We start from the raw sequence: 17,392 nt of genomic DNA on the forward strand, positions 1-17,392 counted from the left end.
AATTACGTATTTGTTTTTATCATTTATTAGAGTTTTATTCAATATAAGGCCTATTTTGTGAAGTACAAATTAATAGTGGAAATTTAACATTCGTTTTATCTATTGAAAATCAAACGAACGCAATATGAATTTTGTATTAAAGAACTAAAAATCAATCAAAATTTACACTCGATGAATAAATTTCTCAGTGATCTTTTGCTTAGAGAAAGACATACTGTAAATCGATATAAAGGATTTGTCATTAACACTTGCAATTTCCACCAGTGCAAGGTGGGAAATTTACAGCATTCACACCCATATCAATAGTCGACCACAATTTTACCATTTCCTCATTGACTTCATTGCTAATCGAAACGATCACTTGATTGGGATCGAGATCCGTGTATCTCTGGAAGACTTGGCGATCGCAGAAAGGATTCGATGTCAGAGCTGTGCAAGGCTTGTGAGTTCGCCAAACTTTCACCTCTCCTCGAGCCACAAAATTCACGACAGTGCGAACATAAATATCGCTCATTCTGCTTTCCGCTGTGTCAGGCTCGAATATCGGGAAAAGTGATGTCATTGAAAATAAGTACATGAGGTCATCGATATGAGCGACTCCAAGATTTTCCGTTGCACCCAGATTTGTGATGAAAGTATAAGGACCCTAAAAGTGACATGAGACAATCAAGATTGACCACAAAAGCGTCGCGCTGAATTTGCTTACGGTGAATGAGAATTCGTAAAGATAAATCGGATTTTTCTCAACATCCGCATATTTTAAGTACTGCCTGACAAAAGTAATCAAAGGATGTATGAAAACTCTATCAGCAAACATCTGAAAAAGGAAAAAATAGATAATCCAATGACTATCCTAAATGCCACATGAAATCGTTGATAAACTAACCGTAGCAAATTCATCATAATTGGATTCATCGATATATTCCTTATCTCCAAAGTAGAACTTCAGAACATCGAATACATATCGAGGATCAAAATTCAGCATTATCGGTAGATAATTATAAATATCTGCATTGAAAGCATCTACTATAGTCTTGTTATGTGTTATAGCGACGACCAGAGTGCCCTCATCTCTCACGACACCCGTCAAAATGGGTTTCTGGTTAAATCTTCCCTCGGCCCACAGAATATGAGGATTCTCCTTTAAGAAGGCGCCATCCCAGTCACCTTCCAAGCAAGGACCAAGAGGTATAGTAGGAGTAAGGGCGATCGGGATTAAATCGTCGATATCGACAAGACTTAGACCATCCACTCTCTTCAGTTGATACGCTAAATCACTCGTAGACGCCGTTTCCCAGTCAGCTATTCCGGCAATTTTCGCCACTAATCTATACTGAGTAGCAAAATCCTGGGTATAAAGAGCGTGTGCAGTTAAAGCAGTATCACTAAATAAAATGGCCCGATGGAAATAACCTGAAAGAAATAAATTCACTTCAAATCATTGACTCAAGACGCACGTGCTTATGAGTTTTCTCACCCGACGATTTGGAATTCAATATATGCAAATTACATGATATAGCTCCAGCACTTTCGCCAGATATAGTTATAGCACTCGAATCTCCGCCAAAGGATTCGATATTGTTGAAAATCCATTCCAAAGCAAGTTGCTGATCCTTCAATCCAAAGTTTCCTTGCACCACTCCATCTCCTCCTGAACTGAGGAATCCGAAAACTCCTAGTCTGTAGGAAAGAGCCACATAGATCACTTCTCCATTGTCCATTAAATAATGTGGTCCAAAGTTATCAGGACGACCAGAAAATCCAAGATAAGCACCACCATGAATATACACCAAAACAGGGAGTTTCTTCTTTCTACTCCAAGTACTCGGCCGATAAACGTTGAGATAGAGACAATCCTCTGATCCCGAAATGGGTCCTCCTAGCAATAAGTAGTTCTTCTGCAAACAAGCCTCTCGAGGATACGTGGCATCCCAATATCCTTTCCATCCACTGTACGGCACAGGATTCTCCAGTCTCAATTTTCCCACTGGCGGTTCAGCATAAGGAATTCCGTAGAAAGCCTCATAAGGCTTTATCCTTCCACTTTCGTACTTTCCACGAATGCATCCTGCATTTGCACACACTTCAGGATAAGACACAACTGATTTTCGGAAGAATGCATTATTCACAGATGTGAAAGAAGAATTGAATGCACTTATTTGAAGAGCACAAAATGCACAAATTATTGATATGAGCAAAGAAGGACGCATTTTGATTCTGCATCCACTCTCAGTTAATTCTTAAGACTAACTGATGAAATTTTTGGCAATATTGCTTTCTTATTTTACCCAAATCTTCTCAAACAGGTTCTTGCAAAAAGCCTTTTTACATGTTTTTGTATAAATTGGCAATACATTTCTTCCAGTTGGGGACATCACGAGATTTAAATGAACAAACTCTTTCATTTTCATTCCTGTTTCACATGTTTCAATGGAAGAAGACACATAAATAAAATAGCGTTGTCTAAACAGAACCGCGATAAATTCTATTTGGATAAAAATAGCATTCTCCAAGAAGCATTAAGTAAAAAGATTTTTTTTTGTATTCTTCGATCAATATATTTGATAAGAATTAAGAATACAAAAATAAACATACGATATGATTGATCAACAAAATCCTTTTGCCTTCATACACGCTGATTTAACAACATTCTCCATTTGAACAAGGCGGCAAGTTTATTGCAGCAACGCCATTGTCAATCTGAGACCATAATTTCACCATTTCCTGGTTAATTTCATTCGAAACAGAGACGATAACTTGGTTGGGATCGAGATCCGAGTATCTCTGGAAGACTTGGCGATCGCAGAAAGGATTCGACGTCAGAGCTGTGCAAGGCTTGTGAGTTCGCCAAACTTTCACCTCTCCTCGAGCCACAAAATTCACGACAGTGCGAACGAGAATATCACTCATTTTTCCCTCTGCAGAATTCGCTTCGAAAACCGGAAACAAAGGCGGCATCGTGAAGAGATACATTAAATCATCAAAATGACTGACTCCCAAATTCACGTCAGTTCCAGTGAGATATTTTAGAAAAGTGTAGTTGCTCTGAAAACATGTTTAAAAATTATTTTCAAATAAATTAGTATTGAAATTGCGTACCTTGAAACCAAATTCATAGAGAAATATTGGATTTTTCGTAACATCTGCATATTGCAAGTATTGTTTAACGAATGTATAGAGAGGATAATGAATAAATCTGTCCCCAAACATCTGAAAGTTTAACAAAAATGGAAAAAATCAGTGACAATATTTTGTAAAATTTTGATTTTCAGTATACCGTCAAAAAACTGTCCCTATTCGTATCATCGATGTATTCTTTGTCTCCAAAATAAAATTTTAATACATCAAATGTATATCGTGGCAGAAAATCCATTTGTATTGGAAGAAGATTATATAAATTCTCATTGAATTGTTGCAATAATGTGTCATTGATAACCAAGTCCGCTTCAATGCTTCCTTCATTGCTAGTTAAACTGCTCATAATAGGTTTCTGGGAAAATCTTCCTTCAGCCCAAACTAAGCGAGGATCCTCAGTCAGGAATGCACCATCCCAGTTTCCTTCCACACACGGACGCACAGGAACTGGAGGCGTTCCAGCAAAAACAAATATTTCACTCACTGCTGACACGAGTTTCAGTGCATCGACTCTCTTCAATTGTTTGGCCAAAGTGAAGGAAGAAGCAGTTTCCCAATCATTCAAACCAACATTTTTGGCAGCTTCACGAAACTGGGCCGCAAAATCAATCGGATAATTATACGGCGTAATGGCATTTCCACTCATTAGAATAGCTCGATGGAAAAGATCTAGAAAATACATTTCAAAGATTTTTTTCAACACCACAAGATGAAAATTTTGTAACTTTCTCACTTTGAGATTTTGGATTCAACATATGCAGATTGGCTGCTGCAGCTCCACCACATTGACCAGCAAGAGTTATTGCATTGGCATCACCGCCAAACGAAGCAATATTGTTCGCCACCCATTCAAGAGCAAGTTGCTGATCCTTCAATCCAAAGTTTCCTTTCACAGCTCCATCTTCAGAGCAGAGGAAGCCCAGAAAACCCAATCGATAGTTCAGAGTCACAAGAATAACTTCTCCATTGTCCATCAAGTAATCAGGTCCAAAATATTTGGGACTGGCTGAAAAAGATACGTAGCCACCACCATGAATCCACACTATCACGGGAAGTTTCTTGTCTTTTTTCCAAGTATTTGGGCGATAAACGTTGAGATAGAGACAATCCTCTGATCCCAGAATGGGCGTATCTGGTAAGAAGTAGTTTATCTGATAACAATCGTCTCGAGGATACGAAGCATCCCAGTATCCTTTCCATCCACTGTACGGCACAGGATTCTCTAATCTCAATTTTCCCACTGGCGGTTCAGCATAAGGAATTCCATAGAAAGCCTCGTAAGGCTTTATTCTTCCACTTTCGTACTTTCCGCGAATGCATCCAGCATTTGCACACACTTCCGGATAAGACAAAACTGATTTTCTGAATAAAGTCGTCTTGAATGAATTCGCATTTTGCGAATTACATTCATTTATTATGAAAGCACAGAAAATAATAATGAACTGAAAACTTTTCATCTTGATTCTTTTGCTTCTTCTCTCGAAAAGGTACTAACGCAAACTGATTGAGGCCTTTGTAAATTTCTCTTATACTTAGCGTCTTTCCTATGAGTTCCCAGAGTTCCTTAAACAGGTTCAATACCTCATTCAAAATTCATGTTATTTTTCAAGTTACACATACACATGACAAAATTCATTGATAATTCTCACTGGAATTTCAAATTTTTAATCCAAACACATTAATTTCTCAAAGCGAAATTTATTTCTGAACAGTGAGGCTCAAGAATGTTTTTTCATAAATACATTTGTGGAGAAAATAAATCTTTTACTGACAGTCACGTTCTTATACTCTTTTTTCTGCCCATATAAAATGAATTATCAAGCGCTATTGAAAAACTTAAGTTTACAATTAATCAATTTTAATAAAATCTACTATTAATTGAAGCATATATGTATGCAGTCAAATTTCAATTACAATTGCAATTTCCACCAGTGCAAGGCGGTAGATTTACAGCATTCACGCCAACATCAATCTGAGACCACAATTTCACCATTTCCTGGTTAATTTCATTGGTGACAGAAACGATCACTTGATTGGGATCGAGATCCGTGTATCTCTGGAAGACTTGGCGATCGCAGAAAGGATTCGACGTCAGAGCTGTGCAAGGCTTGTGAGTTCGCCAAACTTTCACCTCTCCTCGAGCCACAAAATTCACAATAGTGCGAACGTAAATATCGCTCATTCTGCTCTCCGCTGAGCCAGGCTCAAATATCGGGAAAAGTGCTGTCATTGTGAATAGATACATGAGATCATCAATATGTGTTACTCCATTAGGTTCTGTCGCCCCGAGATATGTCAGGAAACTGTAAGGGCCCTAGAAAGTATATAAATCTATGACTTACACATAACGAGAAAGACTAAAAGGAATGTGCTTACAGTGAATGCGAATTCGTATAGATAAATCGGATTTTTCTCAACATCAGCATAAGCCAAATACTGTTTCACCATATTTATTAGGGGATATATGAAAATTCTATCAGCAAACATCTGAAAATGGAGAAAATACTAAACTTAATTGGCGTTCAATTTAAGTAACAATTTTGTAATTGACCTACCGATGCAAATTCTGCGTAGTTAGATTCATCGACTGATTCCTTATCTCCAAAGTAGAACTTCAGAACATCGAATACATATCGAGGATGAAAATTCAAAAATAGAGGTAAAATAGTATAAATATTTTCATTAAACACGTTCAATAGAGTTTGATTGTGTGTTAAGGCAACAACTACTGCGCCCTCATCCTTCACGTGACCGGCGAAAATAGGTTTCTGGCTAAACCTTCCCTCGGCCCACAAAACATAGGGACTCTCCGTTAAGAAGGCACCGTCCCAGTCTCCTTCTATGCAAGGACCAAGTGGCACAGTGGGTGTGAAGAGAAACACGAATAATTCATCGATTGAGACAAGACTTAGACCATCCACTCTCTTCAATTGATACGCTAAATCACTCGTAGACGCCGTTTCCCAATCAACTATTCCAGCAATTTTTGCCACCATTCTATACTGAGTGGCGAAATCTTGAGTATAGCGAATGTGTGGAGTTAGAGCAGTGTCACTCAATAAAATAACACGATGGAAATAAGCTAAAAAGAAATAAACCAAGTTTAGGAGTATTGATTTAAAACGCAGATATTAATGAGGTTTCTCACCCGACGACTTTGAATTCAGCATATGCAAATTACATGATACAGCTCCAACACTTTGACCAGATAGAGTTATAGCACCCGAATCTCCACCAAAGGATTCGATATTGTTGAAAATCCATTCAAGAGCAAGTTGCTGATCCTTCAAACCAAAGTTTCCTTTCACCACTCCATCTCCTCCTGAACTGAGGAATCCGAAGACTCCCAGTCTATATGTTATAGTCACAAGAAACACTTCACCATTGTCCATCAAGTATTCAGGTCCAAACTGATCAGGATTTCCAGAAAATCCAAGGTAAGCACCTCCATGAATGTACACCAAAACAGGGAGTTTCTTCTTTCTACTCCAAGTACTCGGCCGATAAACGTTGAGATAGAGACAATCTTCAGAGCCTTTAATGGGCGCATTTGGTAAGAAGTAGTTTTTCTGCAAACAGTCTTCTCGAGGATACGTGGCATCCCAATATCCTTGCCATCCACTGTACGGCACAGGATTCTCTAATCTCAATTTTCCCACTGGAGGCTCAGCGAAAGGAATTCCATAGAAGGCCTCGTAAGGCTTTATCCTTCCACTTTCGTACTTTCCGCGAATGCATCCAGCATTTGCACACACTTCAGGATAAGACACAACTGATTTTCGGAAAAATGCATTATTCACAGATGTGAAAGAAGAATTGAATGCACTTATTTGTAGCACACAATATGCACAAATTATTGATATGAGCAAAGAAGGACGCATTTTGATTCTGCAACCACTCTCAGTTAATTCTTAAGACTAACTGAAGGAATTTTTGGCGATATTTCTTTCCCATTTTTCGTATTTCTTTTTAAACAGGTTTTTGCAAGAACATATGCACATTTCCATATAAATTGTCCAACACATGCCTACAGGTCAAGATATCGCAAAGATTGAAAAAAAAAAGACTTTTGCCTTTCCTAACATTTTATAGGTCCCATAAAGCAGAATTCTACTAAAACCGCCAACATTTAAATTCAGACACTGTATTTGAACAAAAAGACATGGAATATATATGTAGATCTACCAAAGAAAATTTTATATGACAGCGCTTTATTTTGAATTTTCATAATTGACATTATATTAGTACTTGTTCCCATTTCATTAAATCAGTCACACTGATTTAACAACATTCTCCATTTGAACAAGGCGGCAAGTTTATTGCAGCAACGCCATTGTCAATCTGAGACCACAATTTCACCATTTCCTGGTTGATTTCATTGGTGACAGAGACGATGACTTGATTAGGATCGAGATCCGTGTATCTCCGGAAAACTTGGCGATCGCAGAAAGGATTCGACGTCAGAGCTGTGCAAGGCTTGTGAGTTCGCCAAACTTTCACTTCTCCTCGAGCCACAAAGTTCACAAAGGTTCGAACGAGAATATCACTCATTTTTCCCTCTGCAGAATTCGCTTCGAAAACCGGAAACAAAGACGGCATCGTGAAGAGATACATTAAATCATCAAAATGACACACTCCCAAATTCATATCAGTGCCAGTGAGATATTTTAGAAAAGTGTAGTTGCTCTGAAAACATGTTAAAAATTATTTTCAAATAAATTATTGTTGTACCAATGAAATTTCATACCTTGAATCCAAATTCATAGAGAAATATTGGATTTTTCGTAACATCTGCATATTGCAAGTATTGCTTTACGAATGTATAGAGAGGATAACGAAAAAGTCTATCCTCAAACATCTAAAAAAGAATTTCATGTTTGTAATATTGAGTAATGCTTTTCTTTTGTTCACGTTCTCACCGTAAAATATTTATCCCTATTCGTGTCGTCGATGTATTCTTTGTCTCCAAAATAAAATTTTAATACGTCGAATATATATCGTGGTGGAAAATCAATTTGAATTGGAAGAAGATTATATAAATTCTCATTGAATTGTTGCAATAATGTGTCATTGATAATCAATGCGGCTTCAACAATTCCTTCGTTGGTATTAAAAGTATTCAAAATAGGTTTGTGAGCAAATCTTCCTTCAGCCCAAGTTAAGCGAGGATCCTCAGTAAGAAAGGCGCCTTCCCAGTTTCCTTCCACACATGGTCGAAGTGGAACTGGCGGTGTAGCAAAGTAAGCGAAAGTTTGATCAACGGCCAATACGAGTTTCAGTGCATCGACTTTCTTCAATTGTTTGGCCAAAGTGAAGGAAGAAGCAGTTTCCCAATCATTCAAACCAACATTTTTGGCAGCTTCACGAAATTGAGATGCAAAATCAATCGGATAATTGTACGGCGTAATGGCATTTCCACTCATTAGAATAGCTCGATGAAAGAAGGCTGAAAAAATACACAAAATGAAACGTGTGTACAAACAATGTTGTAAGATTTCTCACCCTGAGATTTAGAGTTTAACATATGAAGGTTTGTTGAAATAGATCCAGCACTTTGGCCAGAAACAGTTATGGCATTCGCATCACCACCAAACGAAGCAATATTGTTCGCCACCCATTCAAGAGCAATTTGCTGATCCTTCAATCCAAAGTTTCCCTTCACAGCTCCATCTTCGGAGCAGAGAAAGCCCAGAAAACCCACTCGGTAGTTAATTGTAACCATAATCACTTCTCCATTATCCATGAAATAGTCGGGTCCGAAATATTTTGGGCTGGACGAGAAAGAAATAAAGGAACCTCCATGGATCCATATAAAAACTGGAAGTTTCTTCTCATTACTCCAAGTATTCGGACGATAAACGTTGAGATAGAGACAATCCTCAGAGCCTGAAATGGGAGCACCTGGTAGGACGTAATTTTTCTGATAACAATCGTCTCGAGGATACGTGGCGTCCCAGTATCCTTTCCATCCGCTGTGCGGCACAGGATTCTCCAGCCTCAATTTTCCCACTGGAGGTTCAGCGTAAGGAATTCCATAGAAAGCCTCGTAAGGCTCTATTCGTCCACTTTCGTACTTTCCGCGAATGCATCCAGCATTTGCACACACTTCCGGATAAGACACGCCTGATTTTCTGAATAAAGTCGTCTTGAATAAATTCGCATTTTGCGAATTACATTCATTTATTAACAAAGCACAGAAAATTATAATGAACTGAAAACTTTTCATCTTGATTCTTTTGCTTCTTCTCTCGAAAAGGTACTAACGCGAACTGATTGAGGTCTTTGTAAATTTCTCTTATTCTTTAGTATCTTTTCTATGTCATATTTGTAAAACAGGTTGCGTATCTTATTAATATTCATTTATTTAGACACATGCCAAAATTCTATATTTCTACTGCAATAGTTATATAAAGACTAATTTTTCAAAAGTCTCCATGTGAAATACACAGAAATTTTTTATTCACAAGTATAATTTCCACCAGTACAAGGCGGTGGATTTATTTCTTTTACACATTTGTCAATTTCATTCCAAAACTTCACCATTTCCAAATCGGCATCATTAGAAACAGAAACGATCACTTGGTTGGGATCGAGATCTGAGTATCTCTGGAAGACTTGGCGATCGCAGAAAGGATTCGATGTCAGAGCTGTGCAAGGCTTGTGAGTTCGCCAAACTTTCACTTCTCCTCGAGCCACAAAGTTCACAATAGTGCGAACATAAATATCAGTCATTCTTCCTTCCGGTGTGTCAGGCTCAATTATAGGAAATAAAGGCGGCATCGTAAAGAGAAAGATAAGGTCATCAAGATGTATAACCCCCAAATATTCTCTTGCTCCCAAATATTTGGCAAATGTAAAAGAACTCTAAAAATTTAACGAAAAGAATAATATAGACAAATATTATATGCATTGTATGAATATTTTTCCCATACCTTAAAGTCAAATTCGTAAAGATAAATAGGATTCTTTTGAATGTCAGCGTACTTTAAGTATTGTGTTATGAGATTTATAATTGAAGATGTAAACACTCTGTCCCCAAACAGCTAAAAAGAAATATCAAAAATCAGAGATTATGCCCGCTATTATAACTATTATAGCTTTTTTCCATATTCACCTTGTGAAATTTTTCTACATTGGAGTCATCAATATATACCTTATCCCCAAAATAATACTTAAGAACATCAATCACATACTGGGGATTAAATCTCATCATAGCAGGTAGTAAATAAAATATATCTGCATTGAATGCATCCAATATAGTTTGATTGGACGTCATAACTGATAATAGGCCTCCCTCGTTAGATACAGTGCCAATTAAAATAGGTTTGTGAGGATATGAACCTTTGGCCCATACTTCACGTCGATCTTCAGTCATAAAAGCACCATCCCAATCTCCTTCTACGCAAGGACGAAGCGTTAAAACAGGCGCTCCAGCGACGACATACAGATCATCGATTGAGACAAGATTCAGACCATCCATTTTCTTCAATTGAAATGCTAAATCGTTCGTAGAAGCCGATTCCCAATCAGCAATTCCAGCAATTTTTGCCACCTTTCTATATTGAGCGGAGAAATCAATGGGGTCCATTAATCGGGTTAGAGCAGTGCAACTTATAAGAATAACGCGATGAAAATAAGCTGAAAAGAGATAATCTGTAACAGGATTCAAAAAAAAATTCACGTGCAGTCTCACCCGACGACTTTGAATTCAACATATGCAAATTAGCTGATATTGCTCCAACACTTTGGCCAGCCAAAGTCACAGCGCTTGAATCTCCACCAAAAGATTCAATATTTTTTGCCACCCATTCAAGAGCAAGTTGCTGATCCTTCAATCCAAAGTTTCCCTTCACTGCTTCATCTCCCGAACAAAGGAATCCAAAAACACCTAATCTGTAGTTCATGGTCACAAGGATCACTTCACCATTGTCCATCAAGTAATCCGGTCCGAACTGATCTGGATTACCAGAGAATCCAATAAAAGCACCACCATGAATCCACACCATTACTGGGAGTTTTCTTTTACTCCAAGTATTTGGGCGGTAGACATTAAGGTAGAGACAATCCTCAGATCCCGAAACAGGCGCTCCTTGCAACAAATAGTTCTTCTGCAAACAAGCCTCTCGAGGATACGTGGCATCCCAATATCCTTTCCAGCCACTGTACGGCACAGGATTCTCTAATCTCAATTTTCCCACTGGAGGCTCAGCGAAAGGAATTCCATAGAAGGCCTCGTAAGACTTTATTCTTCCACTTTCGTATTTTCCGCGAATGCATCCAGCATTTGCACACACTTCAGGATAAGACACGCCTGATTTTCGAAAGAATGTATCGTAAGTGGAAGTAAGTTTAGAAGCTGATACTTCTAATTTTAGTGCATAATGTGCAAAAACTACAGATATGAACAAATAGAACTTCATCTTTATATAACCACTCTCGTAGACTTTTTGAAATGAACTGATAGAATTTTAGATTGCTTGTACGCAATCATCTTGGATCAAACTGGTTTTTACGGGAAAATGTATCGTTTTATTTTGTTTTCAAGGTTTGTAAGATTTTCATATAATTACCAGTGCTTTATCTCTCTTGAGATATTTCACTTCGTTTATCCGCTCCGTGTCTAACATTTTGAACACGAAACAAAAAGTACAATAATAAATATCATGAATTTTTAATTACAAATACTTTTCGCTCCTCATTACTCAAAATAAAGTAATTTCAAATAAGACATACTTTCACTCTAAAAATACACTGTCCCTATTACTATATAAATCCCATCAACAATTGCAATTTCCACCAGTACAAGGCGGTAAATTTACAGCTTTTACGCCAACATCAATAGTCGACCAAAACTTCACCATTTCCAAATCGGCATCATTAGAAACAGAAATGATCACTTGATTGGGATCGAGATCCGTGTATCTCTGGAAGACTTGGCGATCGCAGAAAGGATTCGACGTCAGAGCTGTGCAAGGCTTGTGAGATCGCCAAACTTTCACTTCTCCTCGAGCCACAAAGTTCACAAAGGTGCGCACATAAATATCAGTCATTCTGCTTTCCGGTGTGTCAGGCTCAAATATGGGAAGTAAAAATGATGACATTGTAAACAGGTACATAAGATCGTCAAGATGACTAACTCCTAAATACTCCTTTGCCCCGAAGAGTTGAGTTACACTGTAAGCACTCTAAAACGAGTTGTTTTTAATATGATTACACATGAAATGTGGAAGATGTTTACCTCAAAGTCAAATTCGTAAATATAAATCGGATTAGTTTGAACATCAGCATAACCCACATATTGCTGAAGGAACCGTAAGACAGGATATCGGAACCATCTGTCCCCAAACAACTGAAAATATAATCCAAAATGCAAGATTCAAAATATACTTTCTGTGCATTTCATAGATTTCTCACCTTGTAAAGTTGCTTTACGTTCGTCTCATCGATATATTCTTTGTCTCCAAAGTAATATTTAAGGACATCGAACACATAACGAGGATCAAAATTAAGCATCTCAGGTAGCACAGTATAAATATTTTCATTAAATGTATCCAGTAATGTTTGATTTGATGCGAGAATTGTAAGAAAAACCCCTTCATCAGTCACAGTGCCGACTAGAATAGGTTTCTGAGAAAATGATCCTTCAGCCAAAGTAATCTGCGGATCTTTAGTGATAAAGGCACCTTCCCAATCTCCTTCTACGCAAGGACGAAGTGGTACAGTCGGCGCTCCAAGAAGGACAAACAATTCATCGATTGAGACAAGGTTCTGACCATCCAATCTCTTCAATTGATATGCTAATTCCTTCGTAGTCGCCGTTTCCCAGTCAACTATTCCGGCAATTTTTGCCACCATTCTATATTGACTGGCGAAATCAATAGAATAAATGACTGGCGATGAAGCAGTATCACTCATTAGAATGACCCGATGAAAGAGGGCTGAAGAAAAATAAATCAAGTTTAGAATTGATTAAAAAAAATCAGATGCCTATGAGGTTTCTCACCCGAAGATTTTGGGTTCATCATATGCAAATTAGCTGATATTGCTCCAACACTTTGGCCAGCCAAAGTCACAGCGCTTGAATCTCCACCAAAAGATTCAATATTCTTTGCCACCCATTCAAGAGCAAGTTGCTGATCCTTCAATCCGAAATTTCCCTTCACCGCTTCGTCTCCCGAACAAAGGAAACCGAAAACCGCTAATCTGTACGTCATGGTCACAAGGATCACTTCACCATTGTCCATTAAGTATTCGGGGCCAACTTGACCAGGATTTCCAGTCATAACAATAAATCCACCACCATGAATATACACCATTACACCCCGAACAGACTGGGCTTTTTACATTGATTACACAGACCCGGGACTTTTTTACGCCCTTACGGGACCTTTTTTCCCAAAATGCCTATTTCGGCCAATTTTTGCTCGGGAAGATCGCGGAAAACGATCAGATCACCTTCGCTCTGCACTTATTTAACGTTTCATAGGAATTTTTACCGTGAAAATTCTCATTTTCGTGAAAATCATGTTAATATACTCAGCTGTGTGGCAGAGTGAAAAAGAGAATCGACACTGTAGGGTGCCTTTTTCAAGTGTCGTCACAGCTCGGGTGATTAGCACAGCCGCTCGGCACTCGTCGGACTGTTCTACTATTGTGCCAATTCGTTTGAACGTCACTCCGAGGCCAATATTTTGGAAATTGGCAAGAAATATTTAGTTTTTCGTGAAATGTGTGAGAAAGACGTGAAGAATATTGCAGAGAAGTGAGAGTGGAAGATGTTTCCGGATAAAAAGCTGCATCTTCTGCGAAGGATTAGTGATAAAGGCCGGTCAACTGCAAGGCGAGTTGCAGAAGATGAGCTCAGAGAGAAATTGCCGAAGAACGTCTTCCGTGCGCATATTCTTCAGCATCACGCCAATGAATTGCTGACAAACTGAAAAAGGACGATTTCTGGAGGAAAAGAATCACTGTGAACTGATTTAGAAACAACACGAGAACACGAGGTAGACGCTGAGCGAGGCAAATCATCAGTTTTTATCAGGAAATCCTTCGTCCCGAATTAAAATTTACGGTGAGTAATTAAAATCAAATTAAATCATGATTAGAAGTTAATGATTATGATATTTTCAGGGGATTTCTTCCAAGATCTATCCAGAATATTGCAGTACCAGTTCACCTTCTGTACTTTCCTGGACCAAAAGACGCCGCGAATAAAGATCAACGCTTTTTGATGGAGTGTGATTCAACCTGATTCCCGGCTCTAGATCTCGCTGACGCTCTCGCTAGCGTTTACTCGGAATATTCACCATTCGTGGTATTAAATACGGAACTAACAATGCAATGAGTCGCGACCTTTATATTTTTTTAGCGAAATTATCTCAAAAATTCTGTAAGAATTGACACCAAAAACTTCCATATAAAATAATGCTTATTATTTTGTATAATTTTAATTTTGTGGGAAAAGAGAGAAATAAAAACCTTGCATAAAATGCACTTTAAATTTGTGTTTTTGGCTATGACGGAGAATTAAATAGTTAATTTGAGATATTTTATGTCGATTTCCGCGATACTTTGCTGTCTGCAAAGTATAACTGAGTAATTGCCGATAGCGCCGCGTTTAGCATTAAAATCGGCGCTATCTGCTTAACTGTAGCACAGAAGCACGAAAGCTCCAAAGCGCTAGAGCAAAAAAGGGTCTTAGAGCGAGTGCCCTAGAGAGAAGTCCCCGCTCGAAAAAAGTCCCTCAACTGTTATAAAGGTTGAGTCTGTTCGGCGTGTTACTGGGAGTTTTTTGTCATTACTCCAAGTATTCGGACGATAGACGTTAAGATAGAGACAATCTTCAGATCCCAAAATCGGCCATCCTGGGATGTAATAATTCTTCTGATAGCAATCACTTCTTGGATAAGATGCATCCCAATATCCTTTCCATCCCTTGAAAGGAACTGGATTCTCTAATCTCAATTTTCCCACTGGCGGTTCAGCATAAGGAATTCCATAGAAGGCCTCGTAAGGCTTTATTCTTCCATTTTCGTACTTCCCACGAATGCATCCTGCATTTGCACACACTTCCGGTTGAGTTAACACGGGTTTTCGCGAGAATTTTTGATAGATAGAAGTAAATGTAGATGTTGATGCATCGTTTGAATATATACAATATAGACAAAATGTTGCCACAAACAAAAGAAGCTGCATCTTTTTTTCTCTTCCACTCACAGGAATTTCTTGTGATCAACTGAAAGAATTTTTGGCCGTGTTGCCCTTTTTATTTATCTTAATTCTACAAACTGGTTATCTGTGGACAATGTCCCCACTGGACATATATATGATAGGCTGTTTATATGCAGAGTTCATTAGAGCAATGCTTGTCAGAAGAAACATCAGAAGCGCCCTGTTTCAAAAACTATATATACCCAGAGAACAAAATATGACAATACTTTAGTTGTAAATTCATTCGCAGCTATACTGTATGTCAAAGTCTCATCAACAATTGCAATTTCCACCAGTACAAGGCGGTAGATTTACAGCTTTTACGCCAATATCAATAGTCGACCACAATTTCACCATTTCCTGGTTAATTTCATTGGTGACAGAAACGATCACTTGGTTGGGATCGAGATCCGAGTATCTCTGGAAGACTTGGCGATCGCAGAAAGGATTCGACGTCAGAGCCGTGCAAGGCTTGTGAGTTCGCCACACTTTCACTTCTCCTCGAGCCACAAAGTTCACAATAGTGCGAACGAAAATCTCGCTCATTCTGCTTTCCGGAGTGTCAGGCTCAAACATGGGATAGAATGATGTCATTGTGAAGAGGTAAAATAGGTTGTCAAACAAATTCACTCCCAAGTATTCTATCTGTCCCAAATATGTTGAAAAACTTTGTGGAGTCTGAAAGAATCAATTCTAGTAATTATTCAAAGTACTTTCATTATCCTTGATAACGAACCTCAAATCCGAATTCATAAAGAAATATTGGGTTATTTTGCACATCTGCGTACTGCAAATACTGTTCAACAAGTGTGTAGAACGGATAACGAAATTGTCGATCGGTGAACATCTGAAATATCATTTCAATTGTATGTTCATATTTTGTATATTTCGTGTTAATGTGAAATTTACCTCGAAATATTTTTCTTTGTTTGCTTCATCAACGTATTCCTTGTCTCCGAAGTAAAACTTAAGAACATCAAACACATATCTAGGATTAAAGTCCAGTTGAATAGGAAGCAGATTGTAGATGTCGTCATTAAATTCTGCCAAGAGTGTCTCATTGGATGTTATAATTGTTTGAACGACTGTTCTATTTGCAACTATTCCAGCTAATATCGGTTTCTGAGCGAAGTTTCCAGTAGCCCAAGTCTGAAGAGGATCTTCAGTTAGGAAGGCACCATCCCAGTCTCCCTCAACGCATGGACGAAGTGGCATTACAGGAGTGATCGTAAATGCGAATAAAGCATCACTGGAGACTAGATTCTGGCCGTTTACTCTTCTCAATTGATATGCCAATTCAGTTGTTGAGGCCGTTTCCCAATTTTTCAGTCCGGCAACTTTTGCCACCAATCTAAACTGAGCCACAAAATCAATAGGATAGACGAGGGGAGTCAGAGCAGAACTACTCATCAATATCACTCGCTGGAAGTAAGCTGAGAAGAGACAAATATTAATTACCCAATCTATTAAAGTATGCTTTTTGGCTTTTTTCTTACCTGAAGATTTGGAATTGAGCATTTGTAAATGAGCCGCAATTGCACCGTCACTGAATCCCGCAAGTGTGACAGCACTTGAATCACCGCCAAAGGAATCGATGTTATTTGCCACCCATTCAAGAGCAAGTTGCTGATCCTTCAATCCAAAGTTTCCCTTCACAGCTTCGTCTCCCGAACAGAGGAATCCGAATATTGCTAGTCTAAAGTTAATTGTCACAACGATCACTTCACCATTGTCCATCAAGTACTCGGGTCCATATAGATCAGGACGAGCTGAACAAGCGAGAAATGCTCCAGCATGAATCCACACCATCACTGGAAGCTTCTTCTGACTACTCCAAGTATTCGGCCGATAGACATTAAGATAGAGACAATCCTCAGATCCAATAATAGGTTGTTCCAGCACAAAATAATTCTTCTGATAGCAATCACTCCTTGCATACGAAGCATCATAGTATCCTTTCCAGCCACCGTGCGGGACAGGATTTTCAAATCTCAATTTTCCCACTGGCGGTTTAGCATAAGGAATTCCATAGAAGGCTTCATAAGAC

General features: G+C 38.4%; 4 protein-coding genes across 4 annotated transcripts in view; all 4 read right to left on the reverse strand.

The window, feature by feature from the left end:
- The window catches only part of LOC132258177 (polypyrimidine tract-binding protein 2), a 203,115-nt gene that overhangs the window by 162,792 nt on the left and 22,931 nt on the right, over positions 1-17,392 (reverse strand). The gene's annotated exons all lie outside the window — the stretch shown is intronic.
- LOC132257822 (carboxylic ester hydrolase-like) lies at positions 242-2,910 on the reverse strand. The gene is made up of 5 exons (XM_059754860.1): positions 2,649-2,910; positions 1,511-2,101; positions 887-1,413; positions 707-817; positions 242-646 (listed from the first exon to the last, which is right to left on the reverse strand). Exons 1-5 carry the CDS (start codon positions 2,908-2,910, stop codon positions 242-244), a joined length of 1,896 nt encoding a protein of 631 aa, XP_059610843.1.
- On the reverse strand, positions 3,269-5,317 carry LOC132257823 (juvenile hormone esterase-like). Its single transcript, XM_059754861.1, has 3 exons — positions 5,050-5,317; positions 3,869-4,471; positions 3,269-3,804 (listed from the first exon to the last, which is right to left on the reverse strand). The coding sequence occupies exons 1-3, from the start codon at positions 5,315-5,317 to the stop codon at positions 3,269-3,271; spliced, it is 1,407 nt and encodes a 468-aa protein (XP_059610844.1).
- On the reverse strand, positions 5,687-7,393 carry LOC132257824 (juvenile hormone esterase-like). The gene is made up of 4 exons (XM_059754862.1): positions 7,384-7,393; positions 6,284-6,907; positions 5,865-6,217; positions 5,687-5,734 (listed from the first exon to the last, which is right to left on the reverse strand). Exons 1-4 carry the CDS (start codon positions 7,391-7,393, stop codon positions 5,687-5,689), a joined length of 1,035 nt encoding a protein of 344 aa, XP_059610845.1.

This window comes from Phlebotomus argentipes, unplaced genomic scaffold (genome assembly GCF_947086385.1).
Source record: "Phlebotomus argentipes unplaced genomic scaffold, Phlebotomus argentipes genome assembly scaffold_4, whole genome shotgun sequence".
In the NCBI taxonomy this organism is placed as follows: Eukaryota; Metazoa; Arthropoda; class Insecta; order Diptera; family Psychodidae; genus Phlebotomus; species Phlebotomus argentipes.

Excerpts from the sequence above, each read along its gene's own strand:
- LOC132257823 (XM_059754861.1), bottom strand. The coding sequence starts at position 5,317 with ATGAGCGATATTTACGTTCGCACTATTGTGAATTTTGTGGCTCGAGGA. Across the intron at positions 4,472-5,049 it reads CACTGGTGGAAATTGCAATT|TGTGTGCAAATGCTGGATGC; the intron begins GTAATTGAAATT and ends CTTATCCGGAAG. Across the intron at positions 3,805-3,868 it reads GTTGAATCCAAAATCTCAAA|ATCTTTTCCATCGAGCTATT; the intron begins GTGAGAAAGTTA and ends TGTATTTTCTAG.
- LOC132257824 (XM_059754862.1), bottom strand. Across the intron at positions 6,218-6,283 it reads GCTGAATTCAAAGTCGTCGG|CTTATTTCCATCGTGTTATT; the intron begins GTGAGAAACCTC and ends ATTTCTTTTTAG. Across the intron at positions 5,735-5,864 it reads ACGTGAAGGATGAGGGCGCA|ATAAGGAATCAGTCGATGAA; the intron begins GTAGTTGTTGCC and ends TCTACTTTGGAG.
- LOC132257822 (XM_059754860.1), bottom strand. The coding sequence starts at position 2,910 with ATGAGTGATATTCTCGTTCGCACTGTCGTGAATTTTGTGGCTCGAGGA. Across the intron at positions 2,102-2,648 it reads GCCTTGTTCAAATGGAGAAT|TTGTGTCTTATCCTGAAGTG; the intron begins GTTGTTAAATCA and ends TCCGAAAATCAG. Across the intron at positions 1,414-1,510 it reads AAGTGCTGGAGCTATATCAT|GTTATTTCCATCGGGCCATT; the intron begins GTAATTTGCATA and ends TATTTCTTTCAG.